Source organism: Poecilia latipinna, unplaced genomic scaffold (genome assembly GCF_001443285.1).
Source record: "Poecilia latipinna isolate Pla-1442-1.1 unplaced genomic scaffold, P_latipinna-1.0 Scaffold1078, whole genome shotgun sequence".
Classification (NCBI taxonomy): domain Eukaryota; kingdom Metazoa; phylum Chordata; class Actinopteri; order Cyprinodontiformes; family Poeciliidae; genus Poecilia; species Poecilia latipinna.
Window position 1 is genome coordinate 153495 of NW_015113694.1, and position 16995 is coordinate 170489.

Consider the following 16995-nt stretch of genomic DNA (forward strand, 5'->3'; position numbering starts at 1 on the left):
CCCAAATGTAAGATACAGACAATAAAAATTCAGCAGAGACAGATATGTAAGACAAAGGGACACACACAAAAAAAAAGAAGAGCAGCAAAAAGTGTGTCAGTCCATGTTGGGGGTTAAAAGTAGATAAGAATAAAAGCTGTGATAGATAAAGAAAAACTATCTGAAAGAACAGAGGCAGAGACATTAAAAAATACAAAACTGAGCTCCAAACAGCAAAGAAAAAAGTTCAGTGTCTCATCTCTGCAGTGTGAAGTAACTCCCACCTCTTGTTTCATAGTAAACCACTCCGGCGAAGTGCTGAATGCCAAACTGAGTCTCGTAGTTGTTCTTCGGTGGGATGTAGTTTGTGTTGAGTTTGTGCTGAAAGTTGAGCTTGTTCAGCATCGTGGTGTCTGTCCCCTGTGGGACAAACAGAGAGGCAGGAGGGAAGGTGAGCTGATGGCTGGATTTATAATCTGACCGTTTGATCTATGAGAAGTCTGAAGAATTTTTTATCACGTCTCTAAAAACTGCTGCCTGTTTCTACAGAGAACATGACAATTAAAAAGGTCATTTATAGACTGGTGACATAAGCAAAGCTGAAAATAACACAACCTATCTGGGTTTATGTTAATTAGAGTAAAATGCAATAATACGGAGCATAAAACTCATTTTTTTGTCCTGTTGAAACAGGATCTGCTACTGGAAACTCATCAAATCAACCTAATTAATCAACAGCAGCTGCATTTCCATAGACCATATAATTGCATAATTTTACATTTCAAAAAATAAATTTGCTTAGTGGAAAAATGCCAATATCGGAAAAAAAACCACTCGTTTTTCGGTAAACAGATTTGGTGCTGAGATGAGGTGGTTTTTATTTATTTAGCAAAACTGCAACGGAAACACCTTTTTTGCATCGTTGCTAATGGCACAAACTGCAAAGAAGACAGGAAGTAGTTTGATGAAGATGGCGCAGCAAGTTTTTTTAATGGTTTGACTGCGTGTACAAACTTATTTAACGGAAACACAGAAAAAAAACAAAATTGTGTTCTTTCTATGTTAGCAGAATATTGACAAAGTTTTGCCCACATTTGTGATGTGGGTAAAGTGAGACGTTAAACTGAGCTGTTTGCCTTAGGAAACTTGCTCTCCTCGTCAATGAGCGAGATGATGTTCATCGGTTTGATGGCGATCATGTCCAGAGCGTCCTGGTTGTCGGTGAACTCGATGTGCTGCCAGTTGATGTTTTCCAGGTTGTACTCCTCCTGCTCCAGCTTGAAGACGTGACGGACGAAGAACTGCTGCAGGTTCTCGTTGGCGAAGTTGATGCACAGCTGCTCGAAGCTGCAGGAAGGATGACAACGAGCAAAACAGAGAATTTACACATTTTATTTAAAAAAAAACAACAAAAAAAACGGCAAAAATATGGAGGAATTTCAGGGGATTTTTTTTTACTCTTCAGGGAGAATAATTTTTGTAATTTCACTGCATCTTAAAGGTTGAAGATAAAACAACCTGAGGGCTGCACAGAGTGCTTCCTATATGAAAGTCTGTGGGTTTTTACCTGTTAATGGTGAAGTTCTCAAAGCCGAAGATATCCAGCAGTCCAATTGAACGTCTGAGCGCTTTGGGTTGTGAGGACGTTGGTTTGTAAATGGCTGCATTTATCTTCTCCACAATCCAAACAAACAAACGTCCATAAATACCCTGAAAGCACAAAAAAACAAAAACCCCTCTAAGCTAACTGGAGACGCATTGGGCCTGTTACAATAACTAATTTTGTTAATTTTATTTTCAACTAATATAATGGTAATGGCAAAAGAATGCAAAAGTACATTCTCAAAAATCAATAAACTTTAAATTCCAATGAACATTTAACACTGGAACTGCAAGACATTTTAAATATCCAAATAAATAAACAGCAGAAACAAAAATAAAACTAATTAGTTGAGATTTAAACACCGACTGGAGACTTTTATCATCCAGTTTTTGGTAGAAAGAGAAAACGATAAATTACTCCAATGGAAATTATTGAGCTTGTTTTAATTTATCATGCGATTTATTGATTAGGCCTAGATGCAATAAGGAAGTTTTGATAGCTAGAAACATATCTTATGTCTTGCAGCTATGATCTGTGTTTATTGTTCTAAGACACTGTGTTTGTAAGTTTATTATTGAATTTGTTAAATTGAGTGAAATGGGGTGAAAATCCATTCTTGTTTAATTCACAAAACATACAAAACATACGGTTCATTCGACTAATTAACAGAAAAGCTACAGAAGGTTGTAAAACACAAATTATTATTTTATAAAATAATAAAAAACCCTGGTCATTTCTAAGTTGAGTGAGTGCTTTGATTGTTTCACCTTGACGAAAGCGACGCGGACATCCAGCGCTTGATCCATGCTGAGCGGGGTGGACACCGTCTCTCCCCTGGTGATCAGCGTCCTGCTGGTCAGGCAGTTCATCAGGTCTTTGCAGTCCACCTAGACACACACACACACACACACACACACACACACACTCACACACACACACACAAAACAAAGAATGAAAAATATAAAATAAACAAATAAATAAAATCTGTGTTGTTGAGAAATGCTACAATATCCAACTAAGGATGGAAGTTATCAATTAATGCATTAATTTAAAGTTGGTTAATTTTATCAGTCTACTAACAATTAGTTAATAAGTGGCCATTTTCTTAAAAACTTGAGTTGTCTGAAAGAGAGCCGACCGTCTGTAACGTAAAGGGATTTTTTTTTTTCACAAAATGTTGAATTTTTAAAAAATACAATTTTTTTTTGTCCAGCCGTGTTAAAAATTGACTGAATAAACATAAAATTGTGGTTTTCTCACGTTAATAAACTTAGACATATTTATGAAACAAACGAAATGGGAACCTTTGAGTTTCTCAAATAGAAAAATAAAATATGAAAATAATAAAACAAGTGAAACTCTTAATCTCCACGAACATCTTCGCCTTCAGAGAAAATCAATTGGTTGGTTGATAACGTTGACGTTGCTCCATCATGTAGCTCTGCTGAATGAAGCGCTATTAAAGGTGAAATTTAGGGAGAATGTCCAGTGTTTATATCGCAAAATAAAGTCTATTTTGCATCCTTCAATGGACTTTGTTTAAGCCGATTCTCTTTCCTGTACTAACATCCTTCTGCCATCTTTGTTTCTGTATCAACTGGCTCTGTTTAAGGATGACCAACAGTGCTCCCTGCTGGATGGCACCAAAACTACAACACTTAAAAGAAGATCTAAGCTGATGTTATCAATTGATTGAAACTCATTTTAATCTCATGAACCATTAACCAACAATCAATCACAAGTCCAACACCACCAAAGTATCAGCTGTCAGATTTAAAATATTTTTCCAAGAGACTAACTTGTCCATCATGTTAAAAACACAAACAATAATTCGGTTTCACTTTAGAAAAAGTGAGCCAGTTTTATGTTTACCTCCAGCAGAGTGGCAGCAGTGGTGAGGTGAGGGCAGCGGACGACCTCGCAGGCGTCCAAGTTGTCATAAGTACGAGCTGTCGAGTTTAACGGGGTAAGTAAGTAGGCATAAAAACCAATGTAAAGCCATACAAATGGCAAAATACAGAAGAAATAAAAAGAAAACAATTGTGAAAATAGCAATAATGAATATCATTATATAATAAAATGTAGTGCAAAGAGTCATTTTTACCTTCATATCGTAGGTTTCCCATGTGTAATATTGCAGCTAAAAGCTTTGAAATTTCCCAGTTCTCCTTTTCTGTGAACATCAACACCTAAGATAAAAAAACAGAAATATTTGCTATAATTGTTTAAGTCAGTGAGAGCGCACTTTCTACAAAACATTTTAAATTATTCAGTCTTTACAGGAGTACCTTCATTGCAGACTGAATATTGGAGTATTCTTTCAAATCGTCTCGTCCGTCACAAACCGTACACTTTCCCTGCAGAGGAATATTACGACTTAAAAGACAAATTTTTTCAATGAACCGATTAATAATTGGACAGCCAAAGTTAGTAATTTTTTTTTTTTTTTTTACTAAATTTGAAAAAGGTGAAGCTAAAACTACAACTAGAGGAGTTCTGGGTAAACCATGCTCACAAACAGAAGTTTTTTTTAATCTTAAATGCAAAATATGTATATGTATATTTTACAGTTTTGACTTAGTTACCATGCTGACTGTGTTGTTTTTTAAGTAAATTGCCTTTCTTTGAGTCTGTATACTTCAGTTAACAATTAATCGATTACTAAATTAGTTGACGATTATTCCAATAATTGATTCATCACGATTAATCCAATTAATCCTAAATGAGATCGGAGCTGGAGCTTGTCAACGAAAGGCCAGGCAACTTTATTCATATAGCATCCTGATTCCAGAGACAGTTCAAAGTGCTTGTGGAAGGAAGCTAAAAGAACAAACAGATTAAAATTCCTGTTGTCTGTTAAAGTAAATTAAATTGTGAGTGAAATGCTCAGCGTCGAGGTGGTGCTCACTATGGTCAGGTAGGTGTAGTCGGTGGCTTTGCTCAGCCCCAGTTTCTTCTTCTCGTCTGCAGTCATTCCCTTCAGCATGCAGTAGAAGATGTGATAGTTCCTCTCATCATAAGCCTGCAGCACAGAAATAAAGATCAGGCTAAATGTTAGTTTGCTCTTCAAAGCTCAACGCTGGACAAACGCAGCTCGAGAGTTTGGCTTGTCATTCACCTGTCGACACACTCTGGATTTCTCCAGCAGGTATTGCTCTATCTTGGCTCCCTCTATGGCTCCCCTCTTGTTGAAGTGGATGTCGATGTATTTCCCAAAACGAGACGAGTTGTCGTTACGGATTGTTTTAGCGTTGCCAAAAGCTGAAGCAGGAGAAGCCCAGAAGCACGGATATCTGTTAGTGGAATCACTGTTGTGCTTTTTCAACACACTTTTAAGCAATCTCTGTTTTTATATTTGTTTTTATTGCAGTTCGGGGTGGAAACTTTACAGCCCAAAACTTTCCTAATTACTGTGTTACACATTTGTAAAGATGAACTACTACAGCTGTCATTATGCTGAGAATAATGATGCTGATGACAGACGGTGTGGTGAATCAAAGTAGTTTTTTTCCTCATGCAGTTCGGCTCTGGATTGGAGAATAAATCACAGAAAGTTGCAGAGATGCAGGCATTTAATATCTGCTTTGAAGGACATAAGAAGGAGCCAAAACTCGGTTGATGCAGTTTTTTACATTAGAGAACAAAATTGCAACATTTGTTAAATTTTCAGCTGCTGCGGTTCTCTTTCTCACTGCACTGAGTCAAAGGAACCAAATCCTTTGAAAAACCTGTTCCCCTCCTCACCAATGGGGGCGCTGCACCAAGAATCACTGAAGGAAACAACACAAAAAACCTCTGAAGACGACATGTCCTTCACAAAATGTAAACAAAAATGGAATTACATCAGATTTTAGTGGTTGTAAGATTTCTCTTTCATCTGTAGTAAAAGACAACAAGCTATTTCTCCCGTTAGCGCTACAGTCATTTACCCAGAATGCCCTGCGCTGCAGTAGATATGTGAATTATAAACCTACCTTCCAGTATGGGGTTCGCTTCCAGGACCTGCTGCTCTATCCAGGAGTGCTGACCGCTGATGGCTGCCAGGAACTGCAGGATCAGTTTGGTGCTTTCTGTTTTTCCTGCTCCAGACTCTCCGCTGTAAAGTTAAAAACAGGATTTATTTAAACATTAAAATAAAAACATAAACCTCTGAACATTTTTCTCTGCATTAGCACATGCAGTGAATTTGATCATATTTCCTACACCTACAGCTATAAATCTTCTGTCTGTAGCTGGTGGTGATTTATTTGGTGAATTTACTTTATACGTGATCTTATTTTATTTTCGTACATATAAATGTATTTTCTTACTCATATTCATAAACTTTCTTCGATATTTTAATTTACTTTGAAAGACATTCACTAAGTCTAGAGATATCGTCATGTTCAAAGAGTTGGAACAAACAATGAGTGCCGTTTGTCAGATTAAATGATTTTTCTGAAACTAACTTTAAAAGCAACTATTAAACATATATTTCTATTTTTAATGAACTAATGCAATATTCTCATTTTAAATGGCATGTTTTCATTACCAGTAAGTGGAAAATCATCCTAATTAACTAAACTTGTGTCGTTATAATGGCATTTGTAATGTTTTAAATGTTTTTATACATTTTGGCAATTTAAAGTGCATTAAATTGGAAATTAGTCAGATAGACTCGGTTCAATTGGGGACCAAAATTGCAACATCTGTTATATTTTCACGCTGCACTGTGTCAAACGATCCAAACTCTTTGAAAAATATGTTCCCCTCCTGGCCTGTGGAGGCGCTGCACCAAGAATTACTGAAGGAAATGACAGAAAGACTTCTGAAGAAGATACTGAACACAAGGTCCTTTTTCACAAAATGTGCGTTACACATATGTGTGTAATTAATCTGTGTTATGCATTTCACTTTGTGATAAAGTTTCTGAAATAAATTGACTTTTCAGTAATATTCTGATTTAGTAAATGGGTCTGTATTGAATCCACTGTATAAGATTACAGGAAACTGATTCCTTGAAAACAAATATAAATACATATATATAGTTACAAAATACTACACTATTGTGTTTTGTTTCAAATTACTACAGTTAAAATGTTGAGGCTTCCTGATGCAACATTTAATGCATTAAATTAGCAAAGAGAAAATAAGCAGAGAGAAACAAAGCAGTAAAATTGACACAAACATGGTGGAACTGGGTAAAAATCTGTTTCTTTCTCCCTCATCTTTTATGGCCTTTGACCCAAACTCCACTACCTGATTATGCAGCACTGGTCTCGGTTGTTCCTCTGCATGTTGAAGTAACAGTTGTCGGCGATAGCAAAGATGTGAGGCGGCATTTCCCCGATCTTCTTGTTGGTGTAGAGGCGGATCTGATCGGCGGTGTAGATGGGCAGCAGCTGGTACGGGTTGACGGCCACCAGGATGGAGCCGGTGTACGTCTGGGCACAGAAAACACTTCACTCATTTACATCAGCATTTAGGGGCAATTTAAGGTATTTATAGAGAGAGGTTTATAAAAATGGCTGCAAACAGATCGCGATTAAATGAAGAAATTTACATTTAAAACAAAAAAAAACAAAACTAAAAAACTAAAGAAAAACGTATTACTCAACCGGAACTTTCATTCAGAGAGCCAGCGTCTGTATTTTGGTAATAAATACCAACAAGTTTACAAAAGAAACAAATGTCTAAGGACCATTTTAATAATATAAATTAAAAACAGCATTATAAGAAAATAGTATCACAGGACAAACCAACTGGATGGAAATAACCTTTCTAAATAAGACAATTAAGTTTATAGTGTCGAAGCTGGATAGACTGTAAAACTCAGAAAAGACCAAGCTTGCAAAGATAAACATCTGTTATAATAGATACACTTATTTAATACTTTTACTTTGTTCTGTTTTGACAGTCATATGAGGACTACTGTAGATATAGGAAATAGTAAATTTCCATTGAAAAACTCAGAAACTTTCAGATTAACTTTTTGAGCTCCAAAAGCAAAAAATTTACTAGAACAAAAAACAAGGAAATTTTAAAATTAATTTCAGAAGTTTTCAAAACTCTGTAATTTCCATAATTTTTTCTAAGAAGTTCTTCAAAATTTCTAAGATTTTTCTCGCAAATGTTTGACTTTTGAACCTCAGAGAAATTCCTATATTAATCTCAAAATTTCCTTTTGTCTCAGAAATTTTCCATTTTTGGAGCTCAGAAATCTGAGTTTGTTTTCTAGAAAATTTCCCAGATTAATTTCAAAATTTCAGAATTTGGTGTAAATTTACTATCATTTTTGTTTTCCTTCAATGGGCCTATTACACTGTCATATATTTTCTACAATCTTTCTCTGGGAAATAGAGTTGATGCAGAAATCTACTTTTCATTTCTTCTGAAGTATTGAAATTGACAGTATGATATTGTGAATATATGTTTTGTAAAATTTGCTTCTTTGGGAAACAGTAGATAAAATAAATTGCACTGCTTTAATCTTTACAAATCCAGAAACATGTTTACAGTATTTTATCATAAAATCCAGTGGACGTTCTGCAGGTCAGCCTTTGCTCCTTGCTGCTGAAGGAAGATGAGCTCACGCTGGTCTCAGATGTTGAAGGCTGACAATGAGAGCGTATCGATGTTCGCCACATGAGCGCGAGCGGCCATAATGAAAGACAACTCAACGAGCATCCAGGCTGCCAGGCTGAGCTTCGTTACCGGTAGAACTAACTGAGAAAACGAAGTCTGCCCGGTAAAGTATTTTTACTCATCCTGCTCGAACACGACACCATCAATGATTAACATGTAAGAAAAGTCGCACAAAACGTCTCTGCTTTCACGCTTATGAGACACAAACATACATGCAACATACATGCAGCTTACATTTAGCACATTTACTGCATGTGGCTGTTCTACTGCCATGCATGTGGTGCATTAATTGTTGTGGTTTTTGTGCAGAATGTGCTCCTGTTAGCCATGCCTGACTTACCCTCCCACCACAGTTTGTCTTCGGAGAGAGAAAGGAAGAAATCAGGTAAAACGGAGAAATCAGTGTGAGAAAAGTGCAGAGAGCAGCAGAAGCATGAGGTTTGTTTTATGAGTTCATTGCAAAATTAAAACCCCCGAGTGAATTATACAATTTGGTAACAAAAAATAAACGTCACTTTTTGCAAAACAGGAAGCACAGTGATTTATAACAATCCCAAATGTACCTAGTTTAGAGATAGAAAATTGTTTGACATTTTGGTTTTAGCTGTTTAAAAGACACTTATTGACCCTTTGCAGTGACGTCATGTTCTCCAGAACTCCGCCCACTCCGCCATGACGGACGTCAACAACCAGGACCTTCCTTTAAAGTTAGTCTAAGAACAGACGTCTGTAACTTAATATTGCTTCTCTTTAGTTGATTTCACTTTAAAAATGGTCATAGGATGCTGCACAGTCGGCTGCACAAACAGAGAAGGATGCAACTTTTATTGTGTAACTTTTAATGAGGAAAGATGCAGCAGTGATGGATATCAGCCGTCAGTCATAATGACCGTCAGCCCTCAGTGTAACCGTGGATTTGCAGCAAATACTGTTTACAAGGTAAGAAGGTTAACGTTCATGTGCAGGGTTTCCCACAGTGTATTATAAGCCTGGCAGACCGCCAGGCTTTACTTGTGCCCCTACCATGCTTTGCATTGATAATTTATTTTAGTTTTTTTTTTTTTTTTTTAATGATTACCGTATTTTCCAGACTACAAGGTGCACCGGATTATAAGACGCATGCTAAAACATACAGTCAACAAAAAAAAAAGGTAACGGAAACAAAGCAGTAAGTTTAGTTGAACTTTATTCGACTATGTAACAATACACTCAAGTTATTTTTTATTCTTCTTCCACAAATCCATCAAAGTCCTCCTCTTCTGTGTCTGAATTGAACAGCTGGGTAATTTCTCCATCATACATGCCAGGTTCCCTCTCATCATTGTAGGAGTCGGTCTTGTTGCCAGGTGGCTGTTCAGCAATGATGCCGGCTTCGCGAAAGCTCAGACAACAGTTAAGGCAGATACATTCGCCCAGGCATCCATTCAATCCATTCACACATGGTGGCGTAACTCTCCCGGCGCTGCCTCCCCGTCTCAGTAAACGTGTGTTCGCAGTCTGTCATCCATCGCTCCCATGGCGCTCGCAACTTCTTTTTGAACGCCTTGTTTACACCAATGTCCAGCGGTTGGAGTTATTTTGTTAATCCTCCCGGAATGGCGGCAGATGGAGTCGCAGATGAACAGGGACGGTGACAGTGGAAAAACTTATCTGCTTTTTACCGCAGGCAAATGCTGCAGAACTCGGACAACAATTCTCTGATTGGTTTATCACTGCCAGCGTACGTACTGTGCACTTTACGTCTCTGTGTCAGGGACAGATTTTGGACTTCAGTGCACACTTAAGGCTTTTAGGTGCGCCTTATAGTCTGGAAAATACGGTAATGTTTTAAGATTTTATAGTTGGTGTTTAGGTATTAACTTGTCTTCCACTCTTCTAATAATGCATAGCTATCAAGTGATATTTTTTAACTCAAAAACATGGCAGGCAGCGAGATGACTGCTTAGCGCCCTGAGCACAGGGATTAGCAAGTTTTCTGGGGGAAAAACTGATGTACTTTATAAGTAAATATGATTGTAAAGTTATCAAACATTGCTTTATGGAGAAGGAACATGTCTAACCATTAGTAACCATGGAGACGATGCATTGGCTGCCACTTCAGTAGAGATGTCTGTTTGGATGTGTAGTTTAGTTTATTTAAGGATCCCACCAGTCCCTGTCATAGTATTTATTCTTCCTTGGTCCACAACACAAACATTACAGTAAAATCACATAAAATACAAATGACAGATCACAAAAAACCCAGAATAAAAAAACCAAGTAAAAATCAATAACCACAACATTGCACATATAAAATAAACACAACCAGTCAATTTTATTTTATTATGTATTTTTGGGTTTTTAAGCTTCTTTAAAAACCTTTTAGGGTCACTGTTAGGTCTTTTTCTAGCCCTTAATTATGACACATGTCTCACCAGGCCTGTAAGTAATAATCAATTAATTGTATGATAAATTAAAACAAACTCAATCATTTCCATTTAAAAGTTTTATGATTTTCCACTTTTCTCTCTCTTTTTCTACCAAAAACTGGATGACAGTTTGGTGTTTTGGTCTCAAATAGCCTTTTTTATAATTATTTTATTTGTTGTTTTGTCTATTTTTGATATTTAAAATGTCTTCCACTTCCAGAGTTAAATTGTGATTAAAATTTAAAGTTTATTGGTATGTATTGAGATAATGAGTTATTTATGCAATTACCATTGTATGAGTATAAAATAGTCTCAAAACAGAGCTGAGCAATACTATCATTTATCGCAATAACTTCTGGAAAAATTTATCGTGACACGACAACGTCTCGAGTTAATACCATAAAAGTCAAATAACATGCAACATGACGGTTCAGACAGCAGAAACTAAAGATGAGTTTGGTAAAATAATTTTTTTGTTGTCAACAAAGATGTTTGTTCCTCTAAAAATGAAAGAAACTTGAACTACTTCCTGTATTGTTTCCTAATAAACAAATATCCTTCTGCTCACTAACTGACCTGCTGGATTTGGGATATTTTCGGCCAGAACCGCTCAGTGACACTCACATATATGAGCTTCTCTCTGTATCTGATGAGCAGGTTGCGGAGAATCCCGGCCTCGTTCAGGTCTCCCAGCCGGATCATGTCCTCCACCCCGTGGATGGAGGTGGGGTGCATCGGCTTGATGTTGGTGGCGTTCTGCGGCGAGATCCAGTGTTCCTGAAGGTGAAGGAATATTTGAGTTACAGGTTAAAACTGATGATTTTAACAAGCTGACTGGGCTTGGGACTCTTAGCTCCTTTTCTCTGGTCATTGCTGATGTTTTTCCAGCTTAGCATTGTGTTGAACATTTTAGGCTGAGCAAAACTGTCAAAAACAATAATAATAATAAAACACATGATAATAATATGGATCACGTAAAAATTTAGAAAGGAAATAAAAGATACTAAATATAATTTCCCATTTTTCACTTAATTTAGTGTCAAGAAGAAAATTAAGTATTTTTTTATCAGGTTTTATCTTTTTAAAGTGAACACTCTAAACCTACTTTTATAAAATAAGGCATTTTTAGTAAAAAAAAAAAAAAAAAAACAGAAATAAAACCAAATGTGGAATTGTTTAAGATCCATAAAATTAATTTGTGCACAAATACAAGTAATTCATAAGACCATATTGCTTGGGTTCAAAATCAAAACTATTAAAATTACAGCAGAACTACTTAATATTCCCTTTACAATCATATAAGAACCAGACAATGTCCTCAGTTTTACATCATCTGGTTTGGACCAAAATCAGATCTGTTGGGGAAATGAGTGAAATTAGCCAGAAAATTGATTAAAACCCAAAAAATAAGAAATAAAAAAGGTAAAAAAAAAATAAATAAATAAAAAAAATTCAAGAATTACAATCTGCATGTTTTTGAAATAGTGAATTGATATAGTACAAGAAGTATTATATCAATACTTTTTGAGACTATTTTCTCAAACATTTGTGAATGGCTAATTATTTGGTTTATTACAATTTATTCCTCACTAAATAGTGTACTGTTGTGATGTTTTTCTGTACTGTTAAAACTAATACGAATTATCCATACGCATATGTTAGAAAAACAAACAGGCCTTCGGTGGAAAAAAGATTTTTTTTTTTATCTTGATCAAGCAAAAAAATAATTTTTTTGAATTTGAGTTTTAGTCTAATCTGTCTTCATCTTTTCTTAATAAATAAATAAATAGAGTTGTGTTTCTCTTCACTACGACTGCAGGTAAAGACGTTCTGTCTTAAAGTAAAGAGAACAACTGCAACAACAGGTTAAAGTGTTTCTCTGGCTGCAGTGAGTTTCACACGTTTCAGGACTCACGTTTCCTTCATCGTCCAACACCTGGATCTGTCCGGAGTCGCACAGTTTGACCACAGCGCCGATGGGAACTTCAAACTCTCGACCGGTCTTCAGGTCCAACCAGACGTAGTCGCCCTGTACAGGGAGCAAAACAAAATGTCACAGTTATTTCAAACTACTCAGAGTCAGTTCGTCAACTCCAGCTGAAAGTTTCTTAATCCTTATTTACTTAATTACAAGTATGCAGTATTTCATCACTACTTCCTAATACCAATTAGCAGCAAAAACAAATATAATTTCATTAGCAAGGTCAGGAGTCTGACTCGTTATAACTCTGAGTAAGATGATTAAAAAAAAGAGCAACTGATCTTTTTAAATATGGATATAACACCAACAACATGCAGGGTTTGGATTTGTTGTTTTGCATAATTTTCCACAAATATCAACATCCTACGGAAGACAATGCATCCATCTTCTTTTTGCAAACGAAAAAAAGATGATGTCTCTTTAAAAATCACAACAAATTCATCAAAAACAAGAAGTTGTTATTTTCGAAAGGTGTATAACATGTGCAGCTCTGAATGGAGGTAAAAATGTCTATTTGCACTGCAACCCCTTAAAAAAACACAAAATCTTACCAAGTAATTTTGGTCCTTTATATAGTGTAAAAACATTGTACACTTGAAATAAAACTAAGTAACTATTCAGCAAAATATATGAGCTTGTTTTAAATCAATAATTCATTAACATCAATAAAAAAATGAATTATTAGTTCCAGTAGCAGATTATTTAACTTATAACGTGGAGAAAATATCATGAATGAAAAAAACTGCCAGTGGAACTAGTATTTTTTATAAATAAAGAATTATTGACTTAAAACAATCTCAAATCTTCCTGAATAGTTACTTGCAAGTTAGTTTTGTCTTAAATATTTGCACTAGAAACTACACAAAAAATATCTGGTAAGATTTTGTGTTTTTGCAGTGTAGGCGCTAGATGACCCTTTAAGGGTTTTGGGAACCCATCATGTTATTAAAGAAATATAAATAAAAAAACATTGATGATTCAGTATAATAAGCTCTGGATGTGGAGCAAAAGTTTTCAGTACAATCCTTGTCTACAATCAAACTCTTTTCCAAAAGCATTCCCTAAGATAATTTAGAACTTGCTGTGTGTTACTAGTTATTAAAAACTTCCTAAACTTCCTGCATTTTGGTGCAGGAAGAATACAAAGCAAACGGTAAGAGCAACATTCCCACAGCTCAACAAGTCAATTCTTTACTTTACTCCTCCTCCAAAAGCAGAGCCTCAAACTCCAGCTCCAGGATCTGTTAGGAACTTGATCAGGTTTATAAATAACAGAACCAGTAAATAATGAGATGCTGAAAACTTAAAACAAAGTTTCCAGATGTATAATTATGGTTAAGAAAACCAGATGTAATTATTTTAAACAAGCAGTTGTGCAACATGAGATCAGTATCTTTTTTGACCTCATGTTTACACATGAAAATATCCCGACACAGATAAAAACAAAAGCATCTAGGTTGATGAAAAATAAGTTAATACAATCAGATTATGAGAAACAAATTCAACATATAAAATACAAAAGCTTAAACTCAAAGGACTCGCCATATCTTAACATTTATTCAGGATAAGGCTTTGGTCCAAACAGGAAGTACTATTCCTGAAAAAAATGACAAATTATCCTAATGTCCTAAAAACACACACACACACACACACACACACACACACACACACACAGACTTGAAGCGTACCGGCAGCAGAGTACTGGGTTTTGTCACAGTGTTGACATTTCGCACCAGCGCCCATTTTGCCTGATCCTTCTCATAAAGCTCCAAATAATCCCGACGTTTGTACATCTTCACGTGCAAAAAACAAATTTCCAGAATAAACCGTCTTCCCCTCCAGACAGAAGCTGAATTCACTCTGAATCTTCCTCACAACATCTAAAAAATGAAAGTATTTGTGGCGCATCAGCTCATCATCACATGTTTACGCAATAAAAGATCCAAGTCGCACTTAAAAACGATAAAGACAACTTAAGTAATAAAACATTTTTTAAAATAGTTCCAGTAGGAGATATTTTAGAATGTAAAAAGGTCACAAAAATCTCTGGATCTTCTTGTTTCTCTTACAAAGATTCTGGTTAAAGTAAAAACAAAGTTTTTAGAAGTTTGTTTTAGTCCTGCTGCTCACATTCTCCCTCCTGTTCAACATAGCAACTCTTTGCTGACCTCGCCTCCACACCGAGTCCCCTGTTGCCCGTGGCAACAAGATGTCACTTCCTCCTCCGGTGTTTGATTACTCTGCAGCTGAATTCTCTAAAAACTGGACATCAACACCAATATTTAATGTTTATATAACTTCGTCTTATCCTGGAGGAAGTAACTTATCTCATGACAACAGGAGGGATTTCAGTCTGAAACAGATCGGAGTGATAAATTAAGACGTTTTTGAACAGAGTTGTGAGCCGTGACTCTGGATAAGTGTGTTATTGTGTCGGGGTGTGGAGCTGGAGTATAAGTGTTGGAGTTTGTGTTGCATCCATGTCGCTTTAATTAAGTAAAAACTCTGTCTGGCAAACTGAGCTGCCTGAACATTACACCAGCATGCACCTGTTACACCATAATACATGCAAACACACACACGCGCACACACACACACACAGAGAGAGCATGAGACAGTCAGCTCCTAGTACCAAGGCTAATGGCAAACTATCAGAAGCCACACGTTAAATTATTCAACATTCAGGATCTGTCAGGCGTCTCTGAGAGCTGCTTTATATTTCTGTTTATGTCAGACTTTCTTTTATGATTCACATTATTTAAACAGGTCTGAATTTTTTATCATCACAACCGATACTTTTATACTTCTACAATCCTTATCTGAATGTAGAAATGGTTCAGATGTCAACTGGAAGCTTTTAAAGGTCTAACAGTTTTTAAACTGAATGACAAAAAATAACCTACCCTACGGCACGGATGAGCTTATGTAATAAAAATGAGGCATTAGTTGTTTTTAGTCTCCAAAAATTACTAAGAAATACCTTTTTTTTTCATTCTTACATATCTGGATCTTTTTAAAGTAGCTAAGTAGGCACCGGTGTGGTAACTATTGTTAACCCTGCAGGAGCAAACATTATTCTGAAATCCAGAGCTTATGTTAAGAGACCCGTGTGCTGTCTTTATTTTAGAGCTAAAGCTAACATAAACAGATTGTTATAAACCATTAAAAATTTATAAGAGCACAAACATTGTCTGACAAAAAGACACTGTTTTCACTAGGGTATATTTATAAATGTTTCTCTGTAGAACGACAGACATCAAATAGTCAAAAAGTTATAATCCTGATTTGCAACAGGCAAATAAAAAATTGTCATTATTAAAAGCGTAACTATACAATGTGAAATCTGTTAAATTTCCTGACAAAATAAAGTCAGCTATTTGTGACTAAAAGTCACAGAGGTCCTTTAATATTGAGGTGGTAAAATTAGGAAACCCTCATATTAGTGGTAGATTCAAGACCTTTTACAACTCAATATTAAAAGACTTCTGCCATTTGTTGTCACAATGTCTGACTTTATAATCTTAGTAAACTTCTGAGATTTTTCTGATACGTTTTTCTTTTACAAATTTCTGATGTTCAGGGATATCAGTTGTAATACTGTACATTTATGATTTTAATAATCAAAAATTCTAAAGTATTCATCACAGATTATGAGTTTTTTTTCTTGTAAATATCTGAAATTGTTCTTAACATTTTAGTTTTTTTGATGACAGGGTAGATTTGTAACTGCTACAGCAGCCTCTAGTGGACAAGAGCCAAAATTGCAGCTCTGCACCTTCACGCAAATTAAACACACAAAATACACCTTATAAAAACATACCAAACAAATTAAAATTATTTTTGTTAGATTTTCGAATACTTCAGGCTAAAAATAAATACATTAAGTAATTTTTCTACTTGTTAGGTGATTTTGAAGGTGCACCTCAGTCAAAAATGTGCATTAACAGAGGCCTGAACATGGTCAAACAGCTAACACTCCAAGTTAGCAACATTTAATGATCTTTCAGTTAGTCTACACCTTCCAAATAAACTAATTAAAATGCAAAACCACATATTAAAGTAAATAACACCTTGAAAACAATAAATATTTAAGCGTAACTAATGGGCGCGTGTAAAAAAAAAAAAAGCGTGGAACCAACCAACGGTCCGTGAACGTCATGACGTTAGCAGCAAACGAAGCTTGAAATTATTTTTCATTTGTTACCTTTTGTAAAGTTAACAACAATTTGTAATAGAAAAAAGAAAACGTAACATATTAAATAAAGGTAACCTCACTAATGTGTCAATTTCTCCTCAAGCGGTCCGGCTGCTGGGATCGTTGGCGAGTCGACAATCAGTAAAGCTAGCTTTCATCACGCGCATGCGCAGACGTTGCGTTGTAACCTTACTTCCTCTAGCCC

The 16995-nt window shown here is 35.8% G+C and overlaps 1 protein-coding gene across 7 annotated transcripts in view; it reads right to left on the reverse strand.

Moving 5' to 3' along the window:
* The window catches only part of LOC106959425 (unconventional myosin-VIIa-like), a 58959-nt gene that overhangs the window by 29275 nt on the left and 12689 nt on the right, over positions 1 to 16995 (reverse strand). For 3 of the 7 annotated variants that reach the window (XM_015051992.1, XM_015051990.1, XM_015051988.1), the window contains 14 exons: positions 12530 to 12643; positions 11239 to 11391; positions 8547 to 8564; positions 6821 to 7005; positions 5557 to 5678; positions 4701 to 4843; positions 4491 to 4604; positions 3871 to 3939; positions 3687 to 3771; positions 3455 to 3531; positions 2350 to 2469; positions 1547 to 1689; positions 1116 to 1326; positions 264 to 399 (listed from right to left, as the gene is read on the reverse strand). In XM_015051992.1, the coding sequence (XP_014907478.1) occupies positions 264 to 399; positions 1116 to 1326; positions 1547 to 1689; positions 2350 to 2469; positions 3455 to 3531; positions 3687 to 3771; positions 3871 to 3939; positions 4491 to 4604; positions 4701 to 4843; positions 5557 to 5678; positions 6821 to 7005; positions 8547 to 8564; positions 11239 to 11391; positions 12530 to 12643 (1690 nt within the window). Of the gene's footprint in view, positions 1 to 263; positions 400 to 1115; positions 1327 to 1546; positions 1690 to 2349; positions 2470 to 3454; positions 3532 to 3686; positions 3772 to 3870; positions 3940 to 4490; positions 4605 to 4700; positions 4844 to 5556; positions 5679 to 6820; positions 7006 to 8546; positions 8565 to 11238; positions 11392 to 12529; positions 12644 to 16865; positions 16974 to 16995 lie in introns of those variants that run through there. The other 4 variants (XM_015051989.1, XM_015051991.1, XM_015051994.1 and 1 more) reach the window with 3 other exon arrangements.